General features: G+C 44.4%; 1 protein-coding gene and 1 long non-coding RNA gene across 4 annotated transcripts; one reads left to right on the top strand and one right to left on the bottom strand.

Moving 5' to 3' along the window:
* Positions 1–10552: 10552 nt before the first annotated feature.
* Positions 10553–14358, bottom strand: LOC132649868 (uncharacterized). Its single transcript, XR_009588374.1, has 3 exons — positions 13938–14358; positions 13337–13395; positions 10553–10821 (listed from the first exon to the last, which is right to left on the bottom strand). It is a non-coding gene; the product is annotated as an uncharacterized LOC132649868 (long non-coding RNA).
* A 34-nt stretch (positions 14359–14392) lies between these two features.
* Positions 14393–21337, top strand: Wdr45 (WD repeat domain 45). 3 transcript variants are annotated; one of them, XM_060374588.1, is made up of 12 exons: positions 14393–14560; positions 15653–15841; positions 15936–16007; positions 16095–16169; positions 16258–16362; positions 19038–19146; positions 19273–19367; positions 19812–19891; positions 19999–20207; positions 20288–20389; positions 20467–20612; positions 20869–21337. In XM_060374588.1, exons 3-12 carry the CDS (start codon positions 15953–15955, stop codon positions 20976–20978), a joined length of 1086 nt encoding a protein of 361 aa, XP_060230571.1. In that variant the 5' UTR covers positions 14393–14560; positions 15653–15841; positions 15936–15952; the 3' UTR covers positions 20979–21337. The 3 variants fall into 3 exon arrangements, with proteins under 3 accessions (XP_060230571.1, XP_021514182.1, XP_021514183.1); XM_021658507.2 differs by lacking the exon at positions 15653–15841; XM_021658508.2 differs by lacking the exon at positions 15653–15841 and having other exon boundaries at positions 14394–14560; positions 19041–19146.
* The last annotated feature ends 191 nt before the right edge of the window (positions 21338–21528 follow it).

Below are 21528 nucleotides of genomic sequence, written 5' to 3'. Positions count from 1 at the left end.
GGGAACGGCGAGGCTCGACCTCCTCCCTTGCTACACGTTCCCACTGACAGCTTCGACGCGTGCGCAGTGGCTGTAGCCAGTGACTGGGCGTGGTCCCAAAACCTTGGGTCGTGGTTCAAGTACCACCCGGGTCTGTAAAATTTGTCGTTGGTTAAAAGGTCTGCAGAAGGTACTTGTTCACTGTTGGAGGCTAGTGAGAGCGCCTATCAGGCCATGGTGCTCCCGTAATCATTGTTTCAGGCAACACATTGAAAGTTATAAATGCTATTGTGCCTGTGGTGGTGTACGCCTTTAATCCCAGTATTTGAGGAGGCAGACAGGCTAATGTTTTGGTTTTTAGTTTTTTTCTATTTTTTTTAGTTCGGGGTCAACCTGGTCTATGTAGTTACCAAATCAAATGGTCTTGCACAAAACATTCAAATGGAAACTAAAGTAGCTAGATAAGGTAATTCTTTGGAGGGGCCAGCAAATGGGTGCTAGAACACAAACCAGGAACATGGCTACTTTCGTTTGACTCTGGTGTAGGTGTTGACTGCATTTTATCCCATTGGTGGGTGCTTGATTTCATAATCTAAAACAAAGGGGAATGGAAAAATTCCAGGAAAACAAGATCTCACTATTCCCTTTCTGTATTATGCTTTTTTCTTTTGTTTAAAATGATTTCTTTTTATTCGTTGGTGTTTTGCCTGCATGTATGTCTAAGTGACGGTGTCAGAATCCCTCAAACTGGAGTTACAGACAATTGTGAGCTGCTATATGGTTGCTGGAAAGTGAATCCAGGTCCATCTGGAAGAGCGGTCAGTGCTCTTAACCACAGAGCCAGAGCCATATCTCTAGCTCCTATGCTTTTTCTTCTTCAAACTTAGCAAGCATAAGTTGACCTTCTGAAGTCTCTAGTAGCATTACATTACTGTTATCATAAGTGATGGGTGAAGGTAATGGTTCTCAATCTTTCTAATGCTGTTTTGGTGACCTCCAACCATAAAATAATTTCACTGCTACTTCATAATTGTGATCTGATAGTCTTAGATGACTCTTCAGGAGTCATGACCTACAAGCTGAGAAGCCCCAGCTTAAGGTTAATATGCCTCCCAAAGGGTAGCCCCTTGATCAGGCAACTGAGCTGGCCCAACTAGTTTTCACCCTGTTTATAAATTCTGTGAAGAGCCACTTGTTTGTCAGGATGCTTTGTTTTTGAGCTCTCAACAACAACAAAAAACATGTTTTCACCCTGGCCTTCACCAGGAGACAGATAGGCAGGATGTGTTGCCAAGTTCGCTTCCTTTTGTTTGTGACAGTAGGCAGGATGTTTTTGCCATGTTCACTTCCTTTTGTTTGTGTGAGGATCACACAGACAGGTGGTCCAGAAAAATAAGTTTGACTTTTCAGTGAACTTGATTGTATTAAGATACTTTGCTCTGCCTATAAAAAGAAACTGTGAAATAAACCGAGTGCCTATTTTCTACTAGAAGCCTTCTTGAACAGATCCCATATGTAGTGTTTTGTTATTGTTTTTTTTTAAATTTTCTTTCAATCCTCATTCCCCACTCAAGAACGGTTGTTCAACTCTGCCAACAGGCTCTGGCAAATTCTATGCTCTTGACTAAACTTTTGTCTTTAAAGGTCTTTACTATTTTACTATTCTCCCCCTGGAAGGGTCACTCTAGAATTGTTTAGGAGTCAGATCAGGCTTCCCAAAATACTTTGGCATATCTGGTCTTAGCCAAGGAAACAGCTTCCAAGAGGCCCAGACATTTTTTTGGCTTTTAGCCAAAATAAATAAAATAAAATAAACTGTGTACTTTTTTTTATTACAATTTTTTATATTAGTTACAATTTACTTTGTATCCCAGCTGTAGCCCCCTCCCTCCCTCATCTCCTCCCTGCCCTTCTCTTGAGTCCACTGATATGGGAGGACCTCCTCCCCTTCCATCTGACCTTAGCTTATCCTGTCTCCTCGGGACTGGGTGCAATGTCCTCCTCTGTAGCCTAGCAAGATTGTTCCTTCCTTGGGGATGGGGGGGGGTGTCAAAGAGCCAGCCATTTGAGTTCATGTTAGAAATAGGGCACTCACTTGGATACTGAGTACCCTACATGGGCTACATCCGAGCAGGAGTTCTAGGTTATATCCATGCATGGGCCTTGCTGTTTACATTTTTCTGGGGTCTTTTTACCTTAAACTGTCTAGCCAATTTTTATCCCCCTTCCTCTGAAGAGGTGTCCCTACCTGCCCTTATTCGATTGGAGTGATGACTGATTTGGCTTTCTCCAGCTGAATTTTCAGTGTCCTGTGTGGCACTTGAAAGGGTTAGGCTAACTTTGTAACCTATATGTCCTCTAAAGCCTATAGTTTTGAGTTTTAGGTCCAGGTTAAGCTAAAGCCTCTTAGTACCTTTCCAGAGAGTGACGGAATGTGACCCTATCTGTGAGGACAGATATAAAAAAAGGGCAAGCAAGCAATGACCTTCACTCAGCAAAAGAACGACCAGACCCTTGTCCTTGAGATAGCATTTCTTAGCAACAAACCTAGACTTCTGAGTAGCTTTTGACCTCCAGCCAAGAGCCCGCAGCCCTAATCTTCAAGGATGAGCTAACCTTAATTTAAAGCTAACCTTAAATTGCAGCTTAATTTAAGCTAACCTTAAATTGCAGCTGCAGCCACACTTGGCAGGACTGGCCAAGCTTGAGCACCTAAGCCTAACCAATTATCTTACTTTATAGCTTCCTCATCCAATCCTAAATTGCCAAAACTAAAACTTCAAATCTCCCGCAATTTTTCTTTTAAAAACCTAAAGGCCTTTGTCTCCGGGTGCCACTCTTTGCTGACCAGCAGGGGTGACCCCATTGTACAATGGTTAATAAACCTCTTGCTTTTGCAACGAGTCTTGGTCTGGGGGAGTTTCTGGGAAGGGTGCGATTAAACTCCTGAGCTGTGAGACCCCAGGTCTTACACACTTATAACATACTCATCCAGAGGGCCTATCCAAAATTCCCCAAATGTCAGAAGTAGTTAGGAAAAGATCCTTAACTGGTGTCTGGGAATAAATACGAGGGAGAGAGCCAGGTGTGTTGTTGCATGCCTATCATGTTGCAATCCCAACACTTGGGGAGGCAGAGGTAAACAGATCTCTGTGAGTTCAAGGCCAGCCTGGTCTACAAATGGAGTGCAGGACAGCCAGAGCTATACTGAGAAACCCTGTCCAAAAAATAAAGAGAAAAAAGTGAGGGAGAAGTAAAGGCAAGAGTTAGGAGAGGCATAGTATCAGGAGAAGTCAGAATGAGAATATGTCCAAATCAAAGTCCATTAGAATTTTTTTTTTCCTTGTCCATTCTTGTTTTTGAGACAGGGTTTCTTTGTGTAGCCTTAGCTGTCCTGGACTTGAATTGTAGACTAGGCTGGCCTTGAACTCACAGAAAGATACCTGCCTCTGTATCCCAGAGTGCTGGGATTGCAGGGGTGTGCCACTGCAACAAGCTGATTATGAGTGTTTAATAATATATAATGTATTCTGTTTTCCCTGACCTCCCTGAACTCCAAACCTATGGAGTTGGACTTCCCACTCCATGTATTTATTTTTACTTATTTATTTGATTTTTTGAGACAGGATTTCTCTGTGTAGCCCTGGTTGTCCTGGACTCATAAACCAGGCTGGCTTTGAACTCACAGAGATCTGCCTGCCTCTGCCTCCCAAATGCAAGGATTACAGGGGCACACCAGCACACCTGGCTCCATTAGAATTTCTTGATTAGCTTACAAGAACTTCCATCTACTGGGCTCCTCCTTGTTTTTCCACCCAGGTGGTAGTCAACAGTGATATACCCAGGATCTATGAGTTCTGGAAATCCAACCCAGGCATGTTGGAAGAGCAGCCAAACACAAAGCACATATATATGCAGTGTGTGTGTATAATTGTATATATGGGTGCTTTGCTTGCATTTATGTCCATGTGCCACATGTATGTAGAGCCCTCAGAGGTGAGAAGAGGGCATCAGATGGCTGGAGAATGGAATTACAGTTGTGAGTAGTGGGAGTAGGACCTGAGTCCTCCAGAAGAGAAGCCAATGCTATTAGCCATTAAACCACCTCTCCAGCCACCGTACATATTTTTTTGTTTGTTTGAAGCAGGGTGGCCTCAAAACTCAGAGGTCTGCCTGCCTCTGTTTCTACAGTAAAAGACCAATGCCACCAAGCTTGGCTTTCCACTTCATATTCTTCTTTATTATTTGAGGGTTTCTCGATTGACTGGGAGTTCCTCACTTTCTCTAGATGGTAGATAGTGGGCCACTGAGTCCCTGGGATCCTCCCATTACCCCTCCTACCTCCCACTGCTGGGATTAGAAGCACACCGGTCTGCTCAGATTTTGCCATGCTGGGGATCTGAAATCAGGTCCTCATGCCTACCCACCAAGCACTTTACCCACTGTCATGTCTCTATACTCTGTTTTAAAGTTTTTTTTTTTTTTTTTTAGATTTTAATGTGTGGGGGTGCTTTCCTTGTATGTCTGTGAACAACTTTGCACGACTTGTGCCAGAAGAGGTCATTGGGTGCCTTGGAACTGGAGTTACAGGCAGCTGGGAGATTCCTTGGTGCTGGGACTCAAACTTGAGCCTTCTGGAAGAAGGGCCAATGCTCTTAACTGATGAGTCATTTCTCCAGCCCAACAACCCATTTTTTTTGAAATAGAGTCTCATGAAGTCCAGCTTGCCTTGGCCTTGCTATATAACAGGCTGGCCTTGAACTCTGATTCCACTTCCCAAATGCTGGGACTGTAGCTTGTAGCATCACGCCCAGCCTCCCTGATATTTTTTTCTTCCGAGACAAGTTCTCACTGTGTAGTCATGGTTGGCTAGATTTCTCACTGTGGAACAGGGTGGAACAGGGCGGCCTGGAACTTGTGACAATCCCTCTGCTTCCTGTGCTGGAGACACCGTGTGCAACCACTCCTGCTATTTTTTTTTTTTAAAGATAAGTAAGCCTTTATTTCCAAGTTTTTCAAAGTCAACTGGTTCAATTGATTGCTTTGAGAGATGATTAGTTAAAGAGACCAACTCACATATCCTCATCTGATTTCCTTGGACTCTTGCTTAGCTTCAGCCTTGGCTGGGGATGCAGCAGCAGCAGCAGCAGCCACTCCTGCTATCTTGAGGAACATCTCTAGGTCTTCAAAATGTAAAATCATGTGCATTCTCTTAGTTGGGAACCAAGGCTAAACTGTCCCCTTCTGCACAGGCTTAAACTTCCATAGCTCCAGGCGCTACTGGATGCGCGCCCTCTGCTGGCTAGAGGGGAGGCCAAGGTGCTGTACCACATTGACAATAAATAAATAAATAAAGAACATGGTACTGAAGGGATGAGGCCCCAAGGCTGTTAATTAGGGTCCTAGGTGGGGCCAACTGGTTATACTTAGGACAAAAGGCTTAGGAGAGGTGCAACGTTAGGCTGTCCTAGTGCATTCCACATATGCAGCGGTTCTCAGCCTTCTTAATGCTGGGAAACTTTAATACAGTTCCTCATGTGTGGTAGTCCCCAAGCATAAAATTATTTCGTTGCTACCTTGTAACTTTTTCTACTGTTATGGATTGTAAGGTAAATATTTTCGGAGATAAGAGTTTTCCCAACCCTTTATCTGACAGAGGACTAATATCCAGTATATACAAAGAACTAAAGAAGCTGAAAAGCAGCAATCCAAGTAATCCAATTAAAAAATGGGGAACAGAGCTAAACAGAGAATTCTCGACAGAGGAATATCGAATGGCAGAGAAACACTTAAAGAAATGCTCATCCTCATTAGCCATCAGGGAAATTCAAATCAAAACGACCCTGAGATATCACCTTACACCCATCAGAATGGCCAAGATGAAAAACTCAAGCGATAACACATGCTGGAGAGGTTGTGGAGAAATGGGAACCCTCCTCCACTGCTGGTGGGAATGTAAACTGGTACAACCACTCTGGAAAGCTATCTGGCGCTTTCTAAGACAAATAGGAATAGTGCTTCCTCCAGACCCAGCTATACCACTGCTAGGTATATACCCAAAGTTTGTTCAAGTACACAAAAAGGACACTTGCTCAACCATGTTTATAGCAGCTCTATTTGTAATAGCCAGAACCTGGAAACAACCCAGATGTCCATCAACGGTGGAATGGGTACAGAAATTGTGGTATTTTTATACAATGGAATACTACTCAGCAATCAAAAAGGAGGAAATCATGAAATTTGCAGGCAAATGGTGGGATCTAGAAAAGATCATTCTGAGTGAAATATCCCAGAAGGAGAAAGACAAACATGGGATATACTCACTTATATAGACCTATAAGATAAACATAATGAAATCTATACACCTAAAAAAGATAATCAATTGAGCGGACATGGGGTAAGATGATCAATCCTCATTTAGAAAGACAGATGGGATGTGCATTGAACGTATGACAGGAGTCTACTGAGCGCATCTGAAAGACTCTAACTAGCAGTGTTTTCAAAGCAAAGACTCATGACCAAACCTTTGGCAGAGTACAGGGAATCATAAAAAAGAAGGGGAGTTAGTCTGATGGGGAAAGGATAGGAGCTCCACAAGGACCAAATATATCTGGGCACAGGGTCTTTTCTGAGACTGACATTCAACTAAGGACCATGTATGGCTATAACCTAGAACCTCCACTCAGATGTAGCCTGTGGTAGCTCACTAACCAATTGGTTTCCCAAAGTGAGGGGAACAGGGACTATTTCTAACAGGAACTCAATGACTGGCTCTTTGGTCTCCCCACCCCCGAAGGGAGGAGCAGTCCTGTTAGGCCACAGAGGAGGGCTTTGCAGCCAGTCCTGAAGATACCTGATAAAACAGGATCAGATGAATGGGGAGGAGGTCCCCCCTATCAGTGGACTTGGAAAGGGGCACGGTGGAGATGAGGGAGGGAGGGAGGGACTGGGAGGGAATGAGGGATCGGGACACGGCTGGGATACAGAGTTAATAAAATGTAACTGATTAAAAAAAAAAAAGAGTTTTCCCAAGGGTCGTGACCCACATGTTGAGAACCACTGCCTTATGGTTTCTGTAGAGGCAAAATGTTCTGTAGAAGGTTTGTGGGGTTGGAGGCTCAAACCTGTGATTGTAACACTTAGGAAGCTGCAGCAGAATTATTGTCATGATTTTGAGACACCCCCACAGCTTCTCAATATTAACAAGTATGTAAATTATAGATAGATAATTAAATAGATGATCACTAAAAGAAGTAGCACTGAGTAGCAGCCAGGAAGTGCAGGAAGCCCTTAGATTGTCTTTAACTCTTTAAAAATATTTATGAGCCAAGGTCTTATTCTGTATCTATGGCTGATTACCCATTATGTAGACCAGGCTAACCTGGAACTCACAGGGAGCTACCCTGCCCTGTCTCTAGAGTGCTGAAATTAAAGGCATGGGCCATCATGCCCAGGTTTTTGTTTTGTTTTGTTTTTGTTTTTTGCCTTAAAACATTCTCTCAAGGAGAAGATATGACACTTCACACTTCCTAGTGTGGAACCTCTTTCATTCTGCACAGTAAGCCATGAAATCATCGGGCTACACCAGCCTGGGGTGCCTGTTCATCAGCTTAATTACTTAAAACATTTTTGTTGCTGTTGTTTGTTTGAAACAAGGCTGCATTATATATCCTTGGCTGGCTTGGAACTCACTAAGTAGACAAAGTGGCCTTGAACTTCCAGAGTTGACACACCCTCTTTAACTGAAGCACTCCATGCACTGTGTGAGCAGACATATTTGCAAACAAAACACTCATACACAAAACAAATATACCTCAAAGGGTAGTCGTAAAAATAAAAAGTAGTGGCTGGAGAGATTTCTCAGTGGTTAAGAGCACCGGCTGCTCTTTCAGACATCCTGAGTTCAATTCCCAGCAACCATATGATGGCTCACAACCATCTATAATGTGACCTGATGCCCACTTCTGTCAGGCATACATGCAAATAAAGTGTTCATACATATAAATAAATAAATCTTTTTATAAAAAAAATAAATAATAAAAACTAGGCCATGAGAGGCCTCCTCTTTTCTGAGAAGGGGAGGAGGTGAAGTGAGAGGGACAGACTGGGAGGAGAGGATAGATAGAAAGCTGCAATTGGGATGTAAAGTAAATAAGTTAATAACTAGACAGACAGACAGACAAAAACTTAGTTCCATATACAACACTCTGCAGAGGCTTAAATGAAAACTTAAAGCCCAATGAACAGAAGGAAACAGGGCATGATGGCTCATACCTGTAATCCTAGCATTCTGGGGGTGGAGGCAGGCAGGAGAACTGTTAGGAGTTCAAGCCCAGCCTGGACTATATAACGGACTATATAACATCAGATCATCCAAGATCACACGCCATGCGGCGGTCAGAGGACAACTTTCAACAGTAGGTTCTCCCTTCCCACCAGTGAACTCAGGTTGTTGGGCTTGGTGGCAAGTGCCATCACATGCTGAGCCATCTCATCTCACTGACCCCAAAGAAATCATTCTTTTTAAAAATTTATTTATTTATTCACTTTACATCCAGATCATAATCCCCTCTCTCCTCTCCTCCCAGTCTCCATTCCCTCTTTTTCCCTTCCTTTTCCCTACTCTTCAGAAAAGAGTAACCCCTTCATCAACCCTCTCTAGCACATCAAGTAAATCTTTTTTTTTCTTTTGGTGTTTTTGAGAGAGGGTTTTCCTGTGTAGCCTTGGCTGTCATGGACTCACTTTATAGACCAGGTTGGTCTTGAACTCACAGAGATCTGTGTACCTCTGCCTCCCAAGTGCTGGGATTACAGGCACGTGCCACCATTGGCCAGCTCAAGAAATCATTTCTTAAAAGGGCTGGTGATATAAACAGTGGTAGAGAGTTTGTGTTAGCATAGGAGAGGAACTAATTTCAATATCCAGTCATATAAAAGAGTTAAATCCAGGGACTGTCTCTGACATGAACTTAATGGCTGGCTCTTTGACCTCTCTTCCCCCCTCCCCCCCCAGGGAGGAGCAGCCTTACTAGGCCATAGAGGGGAACACTGCAGCCAGTCCTGATGAGACATGATAAGCTAGGGTCAGATGGAAGGGGAGGAGAACCTCCCCTATCAGTAGACTTAGAGAGGGGCAGGGAGGAGATGAGGGAGGGGGCTACAGCTGGGATACAAAGTAAATAAACTGTAACTAATATAAAAAATAAAAATTTAATTAAAAAAAAAACAAAAAGTAAACACTTTATTTTTGGCTAAAAGCAAAAAAAAAAAAAAAAAAAAAATGTCTGGGCCTCTTGGAAGCTGTTTCCTTGGCTAAGACCAGATATGCCAAAGTATTTTGGGAAGCATGATATGGCTCCTAAACAATTCTAGAGTAACCCTTCCAGAGGGAGGATAGTAAAATAGTAAATGCTTTTAAAGACAAAAGTTTAGTCAAGAACATAAAAAAATAAAAATAAATAAATTAATTTAAAAAAAGTTAAATCGAATCAATTTTTTATTTATTAACATTTTTTTCAGATTTATTTTATGTGTATACACGAATGTTTTGTCTGCATGTATGCATGCCTGGTACATTCAGAGGTAAGAAGGGGGTCAGATCTCTTTGCCCTGGAGTTACAGATGGTTGTGAGACACCTTATGGGTGCTAGAAAAGAACCCAGGTCCTCTGAAAGAGGGCGACAAGTACCCTTAAGTGCTGAGCCATCATTCAACCCCAAATTGTGTTTAAGACTTTTATGTTGTTGTTGTTTTCATGACAAGATTTCTCTGTGTTGCCTTGCTTGTCCTGGAACTCACTCTGTAGACCAGGCTGGCCTAGAACTCAGAGATCCACCTGCCTCTTCAACAAGTGCTGGGATTAAAAGGGTGAACAACTGCCACCCCACTAAGGTTTATTTTTATTTGTGTGTGTATATGTGCATATGTGTGGGTTCCTGTTGAGGATAGAAGTAGATGTCAGATGGTTGTGAGCTACCTGATGTGGGTAACGGGAACTGAATGAACTCAGATCTTCTGAAAAATCATCTTAACTACTGAATCATGTCTTTAACTTCTGTTTCCTTTGTTTTTGACATACGGTCTTGCTGGCCTTGGTGGCGCAGGCCTGTAATCCAAGTACGTGAGAGTTAGAAGCAGAAGAGCAAGAGTTCAAGGTCCTCTGGCTATATAAAGATTTATGGACCGGCTGGATGGAGACATATTTACACATATACATGTGTATATATACATGTGTGTGTGACAGAGACTCTCAGAAAGACTGTTGAATAGACTGATATACACAAACATACGTGGTGGTGGCGGTGGTGGCGGCAGCAACTCCTCACGCCTTTAATCCCAGCACTCAGGAGTTAGAGGCAGGTGGATCTCTGTGAGTTTGAAGCCAGCCTGGTCTACAGAGTGAGCTCCAAGACAGGCACATTTACACAGAAAAACCCTGTCGCAAAAAAAGAAAAAAAGAAAAAAAGAAAGAAAGAAAGAAAGAAAGAAAGAAAAGAAAAGAAAAGAAAAGAAAAGAAAAGAAAAGAAAAGAAAAGAAAAGAAAAGAAAAGAAAAGAAAAGAAAAGAAAAAAACAGCTGGAGAGATGGATGGCTCAGAGGTTATCAATTCCCAGCAACCACACAATGGCTCACAACCATCTACAGTGAGATCTGGTGCCCTCTTCTAGTTTACAGGCATACAAGCAGGCTGAACACTATATACATAATCAACAAATCTTTAAAAAAAATCATCAAAGGAAGCTAGGGAGTAGTGGTGCGTACCTTTAATCCCAGCAGAGGCAGGAAGGTCTCCGTGAGTTCAGAGACAGTCTACAGAGTGAGTTCCAGGTGAGCCAAGGCTACCTTTTTCAAAAGAACCAAAGACAAACAAAGAAATAAAGACAGATGGTCAGAGAATGTGATCAGTCAATGTCCTAGTTTCCTTTCAGTTGCTAAGATAAAAAACCCAACAAAGGGAACTTGCATTTACAGGTTATATTCCACGTAGCAGGGAGGTCAAGGCAGCTGGCAGGCTTAGCAACAGTCAAAAGCAGAAAGAGAAAGAATACTCCCTATTAATGATACAATGTATTAATGCCAGTGCTGGGGGGGGGGGGGCGTTCTTTGTTTCTTTGTTTCCTTCCTTCCTCTCTCTCTCTTCCTCTCTCTCTCCAAACCCAGGCAATTGTGTCACCCAGAGTAGGATGGGTCCTCAATTAATGCAATCAAGACAATCCCCCAGATATGCCCACAGGCCAACCTGATCTAGACAATCTGATCTATACAATCCTTCCTTGAGATTCCCTTGATTCCAGATTTTGTCAAGCTTACAATAGCAACCATCACAGGCAATTTTATAAAAGACAACCCCCCCAACACTAATCACATGCATGACTGATTGCTCAAATTAGATGATCAGACAAATGTAAATCATATAAACCACTCAATGCTTATTTGTCTAGAGAGTCTATATAAGCTAGAAAATTCTCAGAGAGCTCAGCAAAATGTAGATAGAGGAAGAAACCCTATTTCAAGAAAACAAAAGATCCGGGTACAGTGGCACATGCCTTTAATCCCAGCACTCTGGAAGGTAGAGGCAGGTTAATTGCAGTGAGTTTGAGGCCAGCCTGGTCTACAAAGGGACTCTAGGACAGCCAAAGCTACAGAGAAACCCTGTCTCAACCCCCCACACACATACAGAAAGAAAAGAGATTTTGTTTTATTGTTGTTGTTGTTTTCCTTTTAGGTTGGCTTTGAACTTCACAGACTCTGTTTCACAAGTACTGGAATAAGGGATGAGCTACTATAACCAGACTCAAAAAAAGATTTTTTTTTTTTTTTTTTTGGAACAGAGTTTCACTTTGTAGCTGTGGCTGGCCTGGTGGCCTGGAGCTTGGTAAGTATCTCTCAAATGCTGGGTTTAAAGGAGAAAGCCACTCCAAACCTAACTTGAAAGGCACCTTCCCCCCCTCCCCTGCTCCAGGCAGGGTTTCTCTTGTAACAGCCCTGGCTGTCCTTGAACTCCATCTGTAGACTAGGCTAGCCTTGAACTCAGAGAGATCCTCGGGCCTCTGCCTCCCTAGTGCTAGGATTAAAGTTGTACACCACCACTGTACTGCTTAAAAATATTTCTAGTTCAAAGAAACACTATTTCTGGGCATGGTGGCACATGCCTTTAATCCCAGCATTCGGGGAAGCAGAGGCAGGCGGATTGGCAGCCTGGTCTACAAAGCGAGTCCAGGAGAGCCAAGGCTACAAAGGGGGAAAAAAAAAAAGAAAGAAAAAGAAAACGAAATCCTAGATTTGGTAGGCCACAAGAGTGGGGACTTGCTGGTGAAAAGGGCTCCAGCAGGAGATGGAGGGGCACATGAGAGAAGGGAGCACAGAGAGGGGATTGAGCAAGTAAAATTCAGTCTCTAAATATAACTGTCAAAAATGTTAAAATTCAAAGGAATTTTAGAAAAAACCATAAAAAGGTCTGGAGAGATGGCTTAGCAGTTAAGAGCATTGTCTGTTCTTCTAGAGTCCTGAGTTCGATTCCCAGCCACCACAACCATTTATACTGGGACCTGATGCTTCTAGCTGCAGGTATACATGCAGATAGCACATTCATACGTAAAATAAATACAGATCTTTTAAGAAAAAAAAAAAAAAAAAACACAAAAAGAAGACTTGATCATTTCAAAGTGACTTTCAATATAAGGAAGTGTAACCTCCAAGCCCATAGAGCTGACCACACAGGGTCTTAAGGCCATCAATGAGGGAATGGCTAGACAATGCTATATTTAGATTATGCAGTTTCATGAGTAGGTTAAAAAGGATGAGGTAAACTGTGACCTTATATGTTAACTGAACATGGCTCTTTAGGGCCTTGGCCTTCTCCCCTTTTCTCCCTGCCTTGCTATGTTAGATTACATTCCTAAAGCTAGCCATCAAGTTCTATTCCCTTATATGGCTACTTCCTTCTCCTGAGGCTGACTACCGAGGTCCAGCTATCAGATAAGTGTTTGAAATTCAAGTTCAAACAAAATAAAACAAAACAAAGCTGTGTGTGGTGGCACACGCTTTTAATTCCAGCACTCCAGAAGCAGAGGCAAGCAGATCTCTGCATTCCAAGGCCAGCCTGGTCTATAAAGTGAGTTCCAGGCCAGCCAGATCTACACAGTAAGAACCAGTCTCAAAAACAAAAACAAACAAACAAACAAACAAAAAACCGGAACAACAAAAACCCCCAACCAAACAGCATCAAAACAATATACTTAGAAAGTGGGAAGCAGTGACAGTCTATGGTCATGCCACCCTGAACTGCCCAATCTTGTGTGATCTTGGAAACTAAGCAAGTCAGACCTGGTTAGTACGTATGTGGACACTCACGTACCTGTAAATCCATTAAATCTGGATTCACTCTGTAAATCCTGAGTTTGGGACCAGCCTGTGCTAAAAAGAAGCAAAACAAAAAACAGTGAAGAATAACACATTGCATTTGTTTAAGAGAGGAAAAAAAAAAGTCTCTGATCTGGAGAACTGGCTCAGCACTTAGTCTAACTACTCTACCAGAGAATCCTGGTTCAATTCCCAGCACCCACATGGCAGTTCAGAACTGTCTATAATCTTAGTTCCAGGGCACCTGACAACCTCACACAGACATACATGCCGGCAAAACATCACTGTAGGTCTCCATTCTTTTCATTTTGACTTTTTTTTTTCAACCCAGGGTGACACAAATTCTCTGATCCTGTCTCAGCAATGAGGCCCAACTTGTTTATTATTTCTCACAAATGTACCTCAAAACTCTGTTTACAGTGTGTAATTTGGGGCCTTTTCTGCTTCTACAGTAAGCATGCTCCATTAGTACCATTTCTTAAAAGACAGGTTCTCATCTAGCCCACGATACCTGAAACTCCTGTTCCTCTTGCCTCTTAGCCAAGTACTATGACTACAGGTGTGTGCAAACACGCCCGAGTACTCACATATCTTACCATTAAAAAAGAATTTATCATTTTGTAAATAAACAGAGCTGGAGTGGGGAAAAGACTGGAAAATCCCACCGCATTTTCCTGTGCCCAAGGTGATCTCAACTTTCAAGATCTTTTATCTTCCAGTAAGGGGCTTCCAGAGTCGAAAGGTAAACAGCTACCCTTGCAGAATCTGGTCGGTTCATCCCTCTATCTATCAGTGGGTTAATGAGTTCAATGCTTGGCCTGTTTCGTTTAGGGAGGGGCTAGGGCTAGTTCCTCTCTCTCAAGAGTTCTCTCCTATAGCCCTGCCTTTAGGCAGTCTCTTGTGCCTCCGTTGTCCTAATTGGCCCTCATTCTCCTTCCGGAACTTCCCTGGGAGGACTCTCCTATTGCTCCGGATGCTCCACAGGTCCGCGAACGGGGCGAGAAGAGCAGTGGCCGAATTTTCTGCCCAGGATGAGTCACTTCCGGTCACAGAATCCCTCCTCCGGAAGTAAGACCTGATGTAAACAGCGGAGCGGGGTACCTAAGCCCGGGAGGTCAGAAATCCGTGCTGCAAGCGGCACCAAAAGCAAGGGCAGGGGTCCGTGAGGGGTGAAGATCAAGTCAGCAAAGGCATCCTGCATCTGGAGCACGATCCAAGGGTTGGTCAGGGTCATGGGGTGGGTGTTTCTACTAGAGGTCTTGACAGGTGACGGCTGGGGACAAGAGGCTTGAGTCGATGCTGTCATGGAAAAGAACTTGACTTTTGGGAGAGGGTGAGGCATTTCAGTTAGGGTTCTTGATTAATGTGGGCATTTGGACCAGAGATCTAAAAAAAGGGTCTTGGAAGCAAGTGCTTTTCAAAGTATGGCTTTTGCAGAAGCAAGATCCAGGTTTTACACCAGAAAAGGCAGATTTGAGGTCTTAGAGGATAAGTAAGAGTTGTGTCTGGACAGAGGTCTTGGAGTGATGAGGCTTCTAGGACAGGAATGTTTAGGACAGGAAGACAGAGCCGCTGAATTGCTAGCTTGGGGTGTTCCTGGGCAGGGATTTTAGGTGGTGGATACTGGGAGAAGGTCTTTGGAGTGTAGCTGTGCCTTCCTTAGGGCAGGGTCTTCAGAAGATAATGTGGCAATAAACGGGACAAATTTTAGGGGTAGGGGCCTCATGAGTGGCATTGGGTCACTTCAGGAGTCATGGATAGAGTACAGGGAATGGAATGTGTCAAGTGTGGGCTTTAGAACGTGAAGGGAATGCCAGGGGTGTCTTCAGGATTTAAGTGGAGGGAGTTCCCAGGCTTGCCTTAGTGATCAGAGTTAGCAATATTTGAGAAGGGTTTGGGGAAAGTATGTTGCATGGGAGGGTATGAATGAGAATTCCTGGAGGCAAATAAATGAGTTAGAGTTAGAAAAGCATGAGGAGGGGAGTTCTGTGGTTGATGGGCCATTCATAGCAGTCTCAGGGAGATGCAAGATACCTTAGCCCTTGTTCCTCCATTACTGACAGGTGCATGTGTGAAGATGAAAAGCTTGTAGAAAGAGGTTTTAGGTCATGTCAGGCATTAGAGCCAAGAATGGTTGGGAATGAGGAAGTATCATGGGATATCCCTACCCCATTACTTCCCAACAAGTTCAGTAATGGTTGGTATTTATGGCAGTTGTGACTCCATGTCATAGGCCACGACACATTCTGCCTGTGGTCTTGGTTTGAACTGATTCTCTGAGGTATCCTCCACTTGTTTTTGTTTTTTTCAGTCTGGCAAAGAAAAGTATCAAAATGGGGAGGAGGCCGGGCCTGATGGCACATGCCTATAATCCCATCACTCAGGAGGTGGAGGATGGAGGACTTCTGGGAATTCAAGGCCAGCCTGTGCTACATAGGGAGTTCCAGGACAGCCAGGGATACATAGCAAGATCCTATTTCAAAACAAAATAGACGAAGTGGTGAGGAAGAAGAAATTTTCTGGGGGACAGAAGTTGTAGGACTTAAGAGAGGGCACTCCAGGACTCTTCCACATGCTGTCTGTTTTGGGCCTAGGGAGACAGCCTTGGACCATGACCCAGCAGCCATTTCGAGGAGTGACCAGCCTACATTTCAACCAAGACCAAAGTAAGCTTATGATTATATCTTTTCGGGAAAGAAGGGTTAGACATGGCTATGAGCCCCAGAATTCTGAATCAGACTAATTCCTTACAGGTTGCTTTTGCTGTGCCATGGAGACAGGCGTACGGATCTATAATGTGGAGCCACTGATGGAGAAGGGGCATCTGGGTGAGTGGCTGTAGTGGTGGGACAGTAAGCAGAAGGGCTCATGTGGGCATTGTCATCTACCTCTACTAACACCCTGACCCCTGTCCAGACCATGAACAGGTAGGCAGCATGGGCCTGGTGGAAATGCTGCACCGATCCAACCTGCTGGCCCTGGTGGGCGGTGGTAGCAGCCCCAAGTTCTCAGAGATTTCAGGTAAGTGCTTTCATCCTATACTTGATCCAGATTTCCCAAATTCCTTACTTCCCACATACACTCCGAGGCACTCGCAAATGTTGTCAGCACCTCAGAGTCCCACGGTGGGGCACAGTTTGTAAGTCATGGATCTTCCAGCTTGAAAAGTTTGGTCTGGACCTGGGCATAGTGGCGCACCCCTATAATCCCAGCAGTCAGGGAGGCAGAGACAGGCGGATCTCTGGGAGTTCGGGGACAGCCTGTTCTACAAAGTAAGTCTAGGACAGCCAAGGCTACACAGAGAAACCCTATCTCAAAAAAACTGACAGAAAGAGAGAGAGAGAGAAAGAAAAGTTTGGTCTGTTATTTATTGAGGCAGGGTTTTACTGTGTATTTAGTTCTGTATAGATGAGGTCGGTCTCAAAACTCAGTGTGGTAGGATTAAAGATGTGTACCACCACACTTGGCTTTATTCTTTCATCTTTGTTTTATTTATTTTTTACAAAATTTTTATTTATTTTAAAGAAGCTTCTGCATTTATTTCATTTTTAAAGTTTGTTTTATTTATTATATATACAATGTAATGTCTACATGGAGACCTCCATGCCAGAAGAGGGCACCAGATCTCATTATAGATGGCTGTGAGCCACTATGTGATTACCAGGAATTGAACTCATGACCTCTGGAAGGGCAGTAAGTGAGTGCTCTTAAACTCTGAGCTATCTCCAGCCCTAAATATTTTATTTTATTTTGTTTTTGAGACAGGGTTTCTCTATGTAGCCTTAGCTGTTCTGTCTTGGACTTGCTTTCTAGACCAGGCTGGTCTCGAACTCAAAGAGATCTACCTGTCTCTGCTGCCCTGAGTGCTGGGATTAAAGGCATGCACCACCACACCCTGCTCTTAGTTTTGTTTTTTTTTTTTTGTTTTTGTTTTTTTTTTTTTTGAGTGCTGAGATTACAGTCGTGCCCCACCGTGCCCAGGAAGAAAAGGAAAATTGGGCTGGAGAGATGGCTCAGCAGTTAAAAGCAGTGCCTGCTCTTCCAGATGTCCTGAGTTCAATTCCTGGCAACCACATGGTGGCTCACAACCATCTATAATGTGATCTGGTGCCCTCTTCTGGCATGCAGGTGTGCATGCAGATAGAGCACTCATACATAAAATAAATAAATAAATCTTTAGAAAAAAAGATTGACTGGGGCTGGAGAGGGAGGGTAGCTCAGTGGTTGCCTCATATGCAGAAGGCCCTGGGTTCTATCCCCAGAACTGTAAAAAACAGCAAAATCACTTATTGCCTGTCTCCATTCTCCTTATATGCCATGTTCTTACCAATGGAGCATTTACTAGCACTTTACATACAAACACACATCAGTTTGACACAAGGTCTTGTGTAGCTAAGTACGACCTCAAACTGATCTTCCTCCCAAGTGCCAGGATACAGGCTAGTGCCTTCACACTTGGCTTTACATATTAGCTCATTTAGTTTTATGGTATTTTCTTTTGTTTTTGTTTTCCCTGAAGGCAAGGTTTCTATGTAGCCTTGGCTGTCCTGGTCTTGCTTTGTAGACCAGGCTGGCCTCGAACTTACAGAGCTCCTCCTGCCTCTGCCGCCCTGGGTGCTGGGATTAAAGGCTTGCAGTATCACACCCTGCTGTTAGTTTTTGTTTTGTTTTGTTTTGAGACAGGGTCTTTCTACATAGCCTTGACTGCTCTGGAACTCACTATATAGACAGGCTGAACTCAAAATTCACTGAGGTCTTCCTGCCTCTGCCTGCTGGGATTAAAGATGTGCCCCACCATACCCAGCTAATTCTGTGTGGTAGGAAATACAATTAGGCAGCTGTTTTTTTTTCCCTCCCCCCCTCCCTCCCTCCCTCCCTCCCTCCCTTCCTTTTCTATGCTATGGGTGGAGTCCAGGGCTTTGCACATGTTCTGTCAGGAAGCCATATCCCCGGCTTCCTTATCCTCTTTTTTTTTTTTTTTTTTTTTTGATGACAACACTAAGGCAAAGTTAACTGACTTATCCAAGATCACACGATAGGTATTCAAGAGCCAGGTATGGTGGTGCAAACTTGTAATCCCAGCATTTGGGGAGGCTGAGGCAGGTAGATATCTGAGTTCCATGACAGCCTGGTTTCTAGAGCTATTTCCAGGTAGCCAAGGATACACACAAACACACACACTAAATCCTGTCTTGAAAATAAGACAAAAACAAACAAACAAACAAAAAAAAAAACAAGCATCCAAATCTTGGAACTGTCTCTCCAACTTTTTGGTTTGAGTCTCAAGTGCCATCTCGTTTTAAGGCTTTTTCCTTGTTGATCCCACCACAACATGGCAAGAGTTGTCATGGGTGAGTCACAAATCTAGAATTCATCACAGAATTATCCCCGGGGGTATGAACTGGATCCTGAAGACAGAAGTAGTTACAGAAGGGAACTTACGGGCTTAGGCATGGATCCTTGAACTGTTTGGCCTTGTGCTGTAAGGTCCCTGACCACATTCAGTGCACTTGAGCCTTGCTTTCCTTATCTCCAAATGAGCATCACTATTCTAGAATGTGTTTTCTTAGAGATCTTGTCCATAAGTGTTCATGTTCTGTGAGGCTCACATCGAATATGTAGTGAAAGGCGGGCAAAACAAGAGGAATAGGGATGGGCCTTGTGTCACCCAGTCTGCCTCTCACCCATCTGCCTAGCAGTGCTGATCTGGGACGATGCCCGAGAAGGCAAGGACTCCAAGGACAAACTGGTGCTGGAATTCACCTTCACCAAGCCAGTGCTGGCTGTGCGCATGCGCCATGACAAGTGAGCATGATGGAGACCCAGGCGGGTGGGAGGGGCGGGACAAGAAGTTCTCACAGTAAGTAAGGTTAGCCCTTGCCCTGGCAGTTGCCCTCTCCTCATGACCTGTGTTACGTGTGATGTCCACAGGATTGTGATTGTGCTGAGGAACCGCATCTATGTGTACTCCTTCCCTGACAATCCTCGAAAACTGTTTGAGTTTGACACTCGGGACAACCCCAAGGGTGAGAGGATCCAGATGTGCAGGTGTTAAGGGTGTGAGGCTATGTAAGAGGCAAAGAGGAGGAGATGAAAGAACTGGCACATACTCAGAGATGTTGGGGGAGAGTTCTACATAAGAAATACAGCCTTTACAGCCCCACCATTGGTTCCTTATCCCTGTCCCCCGTCCTGCCCCATATGACAGCAGCAAGCACTCATTGAAAACATAGGTAGGTTTATCAGTGAGCCCTGGGCCTCCAAGATCTCCTGGCAACTTCTTAGAACCTGTTTAAACCATGGAGAGTAGAGCTTAATGCAAAGCCTCCCTTTGTGAGGTTGCTATGGGGAACATAGCAGGGAGGGTTAAAGCCTGGCCCTCCCTCATTTAGCTCTCTCCACTCTGAGAACTCAGCCTTGCCCTGGCCTCCCCTTCACCTGCCCATCCCTACTTCATCCTCACAACTTAGGGTTGTGTGACCTCTGCCCAAGCCTGGAGAAGCAACTGCTTGTGTTTCCTGGACACAAGTGCGGAAGTCTTCAACTTGTGGTGAGCCATCCAATGGGTGAGGGTGGAGTGGTGGGTGAACTAACCCTTAGTGAACTTGAAGTCCCTCTCCTCTATATCACCCCCTCAACTGTTCCCTCCTAATCCAGGATCTGGCAAGCACAAAGCCTGGCACTTCATCAGCTCCATTTACCATCAATGCACATCAGAGTGATGTGGCCTGTGTGTCCCTGAACCAGCCAGGCACAGTAGTGGCCTCAGCCTCCCAGAAGGGTACCCTTATTCGTCTTTTTGACACCCAGTCCAAGGAAAAATTGGTGGAGCTTCGAAGAGGCACTGACCCTGCCACCCTGTACTGGTGAGCACAGGATAAGTGTGGTGGGCTGGTGACCTTACAGCCCACATCATGTTGGACATCATTACTGGTCTGTCTTACAGCATTAACTTCAGCCACGACTCCTCCTTCCTCTGTGCTTCCAGTGACAAGGGCACTGTCCATATCTTTGCTCTTAAAGACACCCGCCTTAACCGCCGCTCTGCGTGAGTATTCTCAACCTGTCTTGTCCCAATCCCCCTGTCCATGTGTCATGCCTGGACTTACCAAATGCTGCCTACAGGCTGGCTCGTGTGGGCAAAGTGGGACCTATGATTGGGCAGTATGTGGACTCTCAGTGGAGCCTGGCCAGCTTTACTGTGCCTGCTGAATCAGCCTGCATCTGTGCCTTTGGCCGAAACACTTCCAAGAATGTCAATTCTGTGATTGGTGAGTGACAGGAGCACCTTGGTTTGTGGTTCTAAGTGGATAAAGGACTGCAGGTTGGACACAAAGAAATTTAAGGGTTTTCAGAAGCTGGAGGAAACAGAAATGTGTGGCTCAACCTCATAATTACTAGGGGGTACGGCTCTTGGGCAAGGGCCTGGAGTTAGACCATGAGCCACAGTGGGACAGACACCTGAGAGGACTGGAGTACTTGGCAGGGTCATCTCCTAACCTCTCACAACACCTCAATCCTCCCTAGCCATCTGCGTCGATGGGACCTTCCACAAATATGTCTTCACTCCTGATGGAAACTGCAACAGAGAGGCCTTTGACGTGTACCTTGACATCTGTGACGATGATGACTTTTAACAGCGCTGGCAGCTGTACTAGAAACCTGCAGTAGCAGATGGCCGAACTGAGTCTTGAGGGTGTTGAACCAGCCAGCAAGCATTAATGAGGCTTCAAGCACAGCTGTGTCTAAATAAACAGCTCACTTCCCCCAAGCACTTTTTATGTGACTTTGTGCCAGAAGGCCAAGGACAGATTCCCTGGGCCACCTAGTCTGGTAACATTCACAGGGACCCAAAGGGTTTGTTTTAATCCAGCCTGGGGATTAAAAAAAAAATGGTAACCAGGAGATACAGTCTCTGTAATGTAAATGAATAAAAGGCCTTTAAGTATATAATAAAAAGGCCTTATGTATATAATAAAAGGCATTTATGACTTGACCTGAAAGGTGGGGCATATTTTTCCAGGAGCGGCGTGACCTTCTAGGATCCTGACGGGAAGTGGAATCCAGCTTGGGATCTGACTTCATATTCTTTTTAGTCTGTTCAGCGTTGAGTCAACACAGTCTAGCGTGGTGCCCCGCCCAGGGGTGTTTTGAGTTTTGAGCGGCTCGCCGCGTGGCGAGGCTTGG

Source organism: Meriones unguiculatus, chromosome X (assembly GCF_030254825.1).
Source record: "Meriones unguiculatus strain TT.TT164.6M chromosome X, Bangor_MerUng_6.1, whole genome shotgun sequence".
NCBI lineage: Eukaryota > Metazoa > Chordata > Mammalia > Rodentia > Muridae > Meriones > Meriones unguiculatus.
Note: the sequence above shows the minus strand (reverse complement) of the source record. Positions and strands in the feature narration are given on the sequence as shown.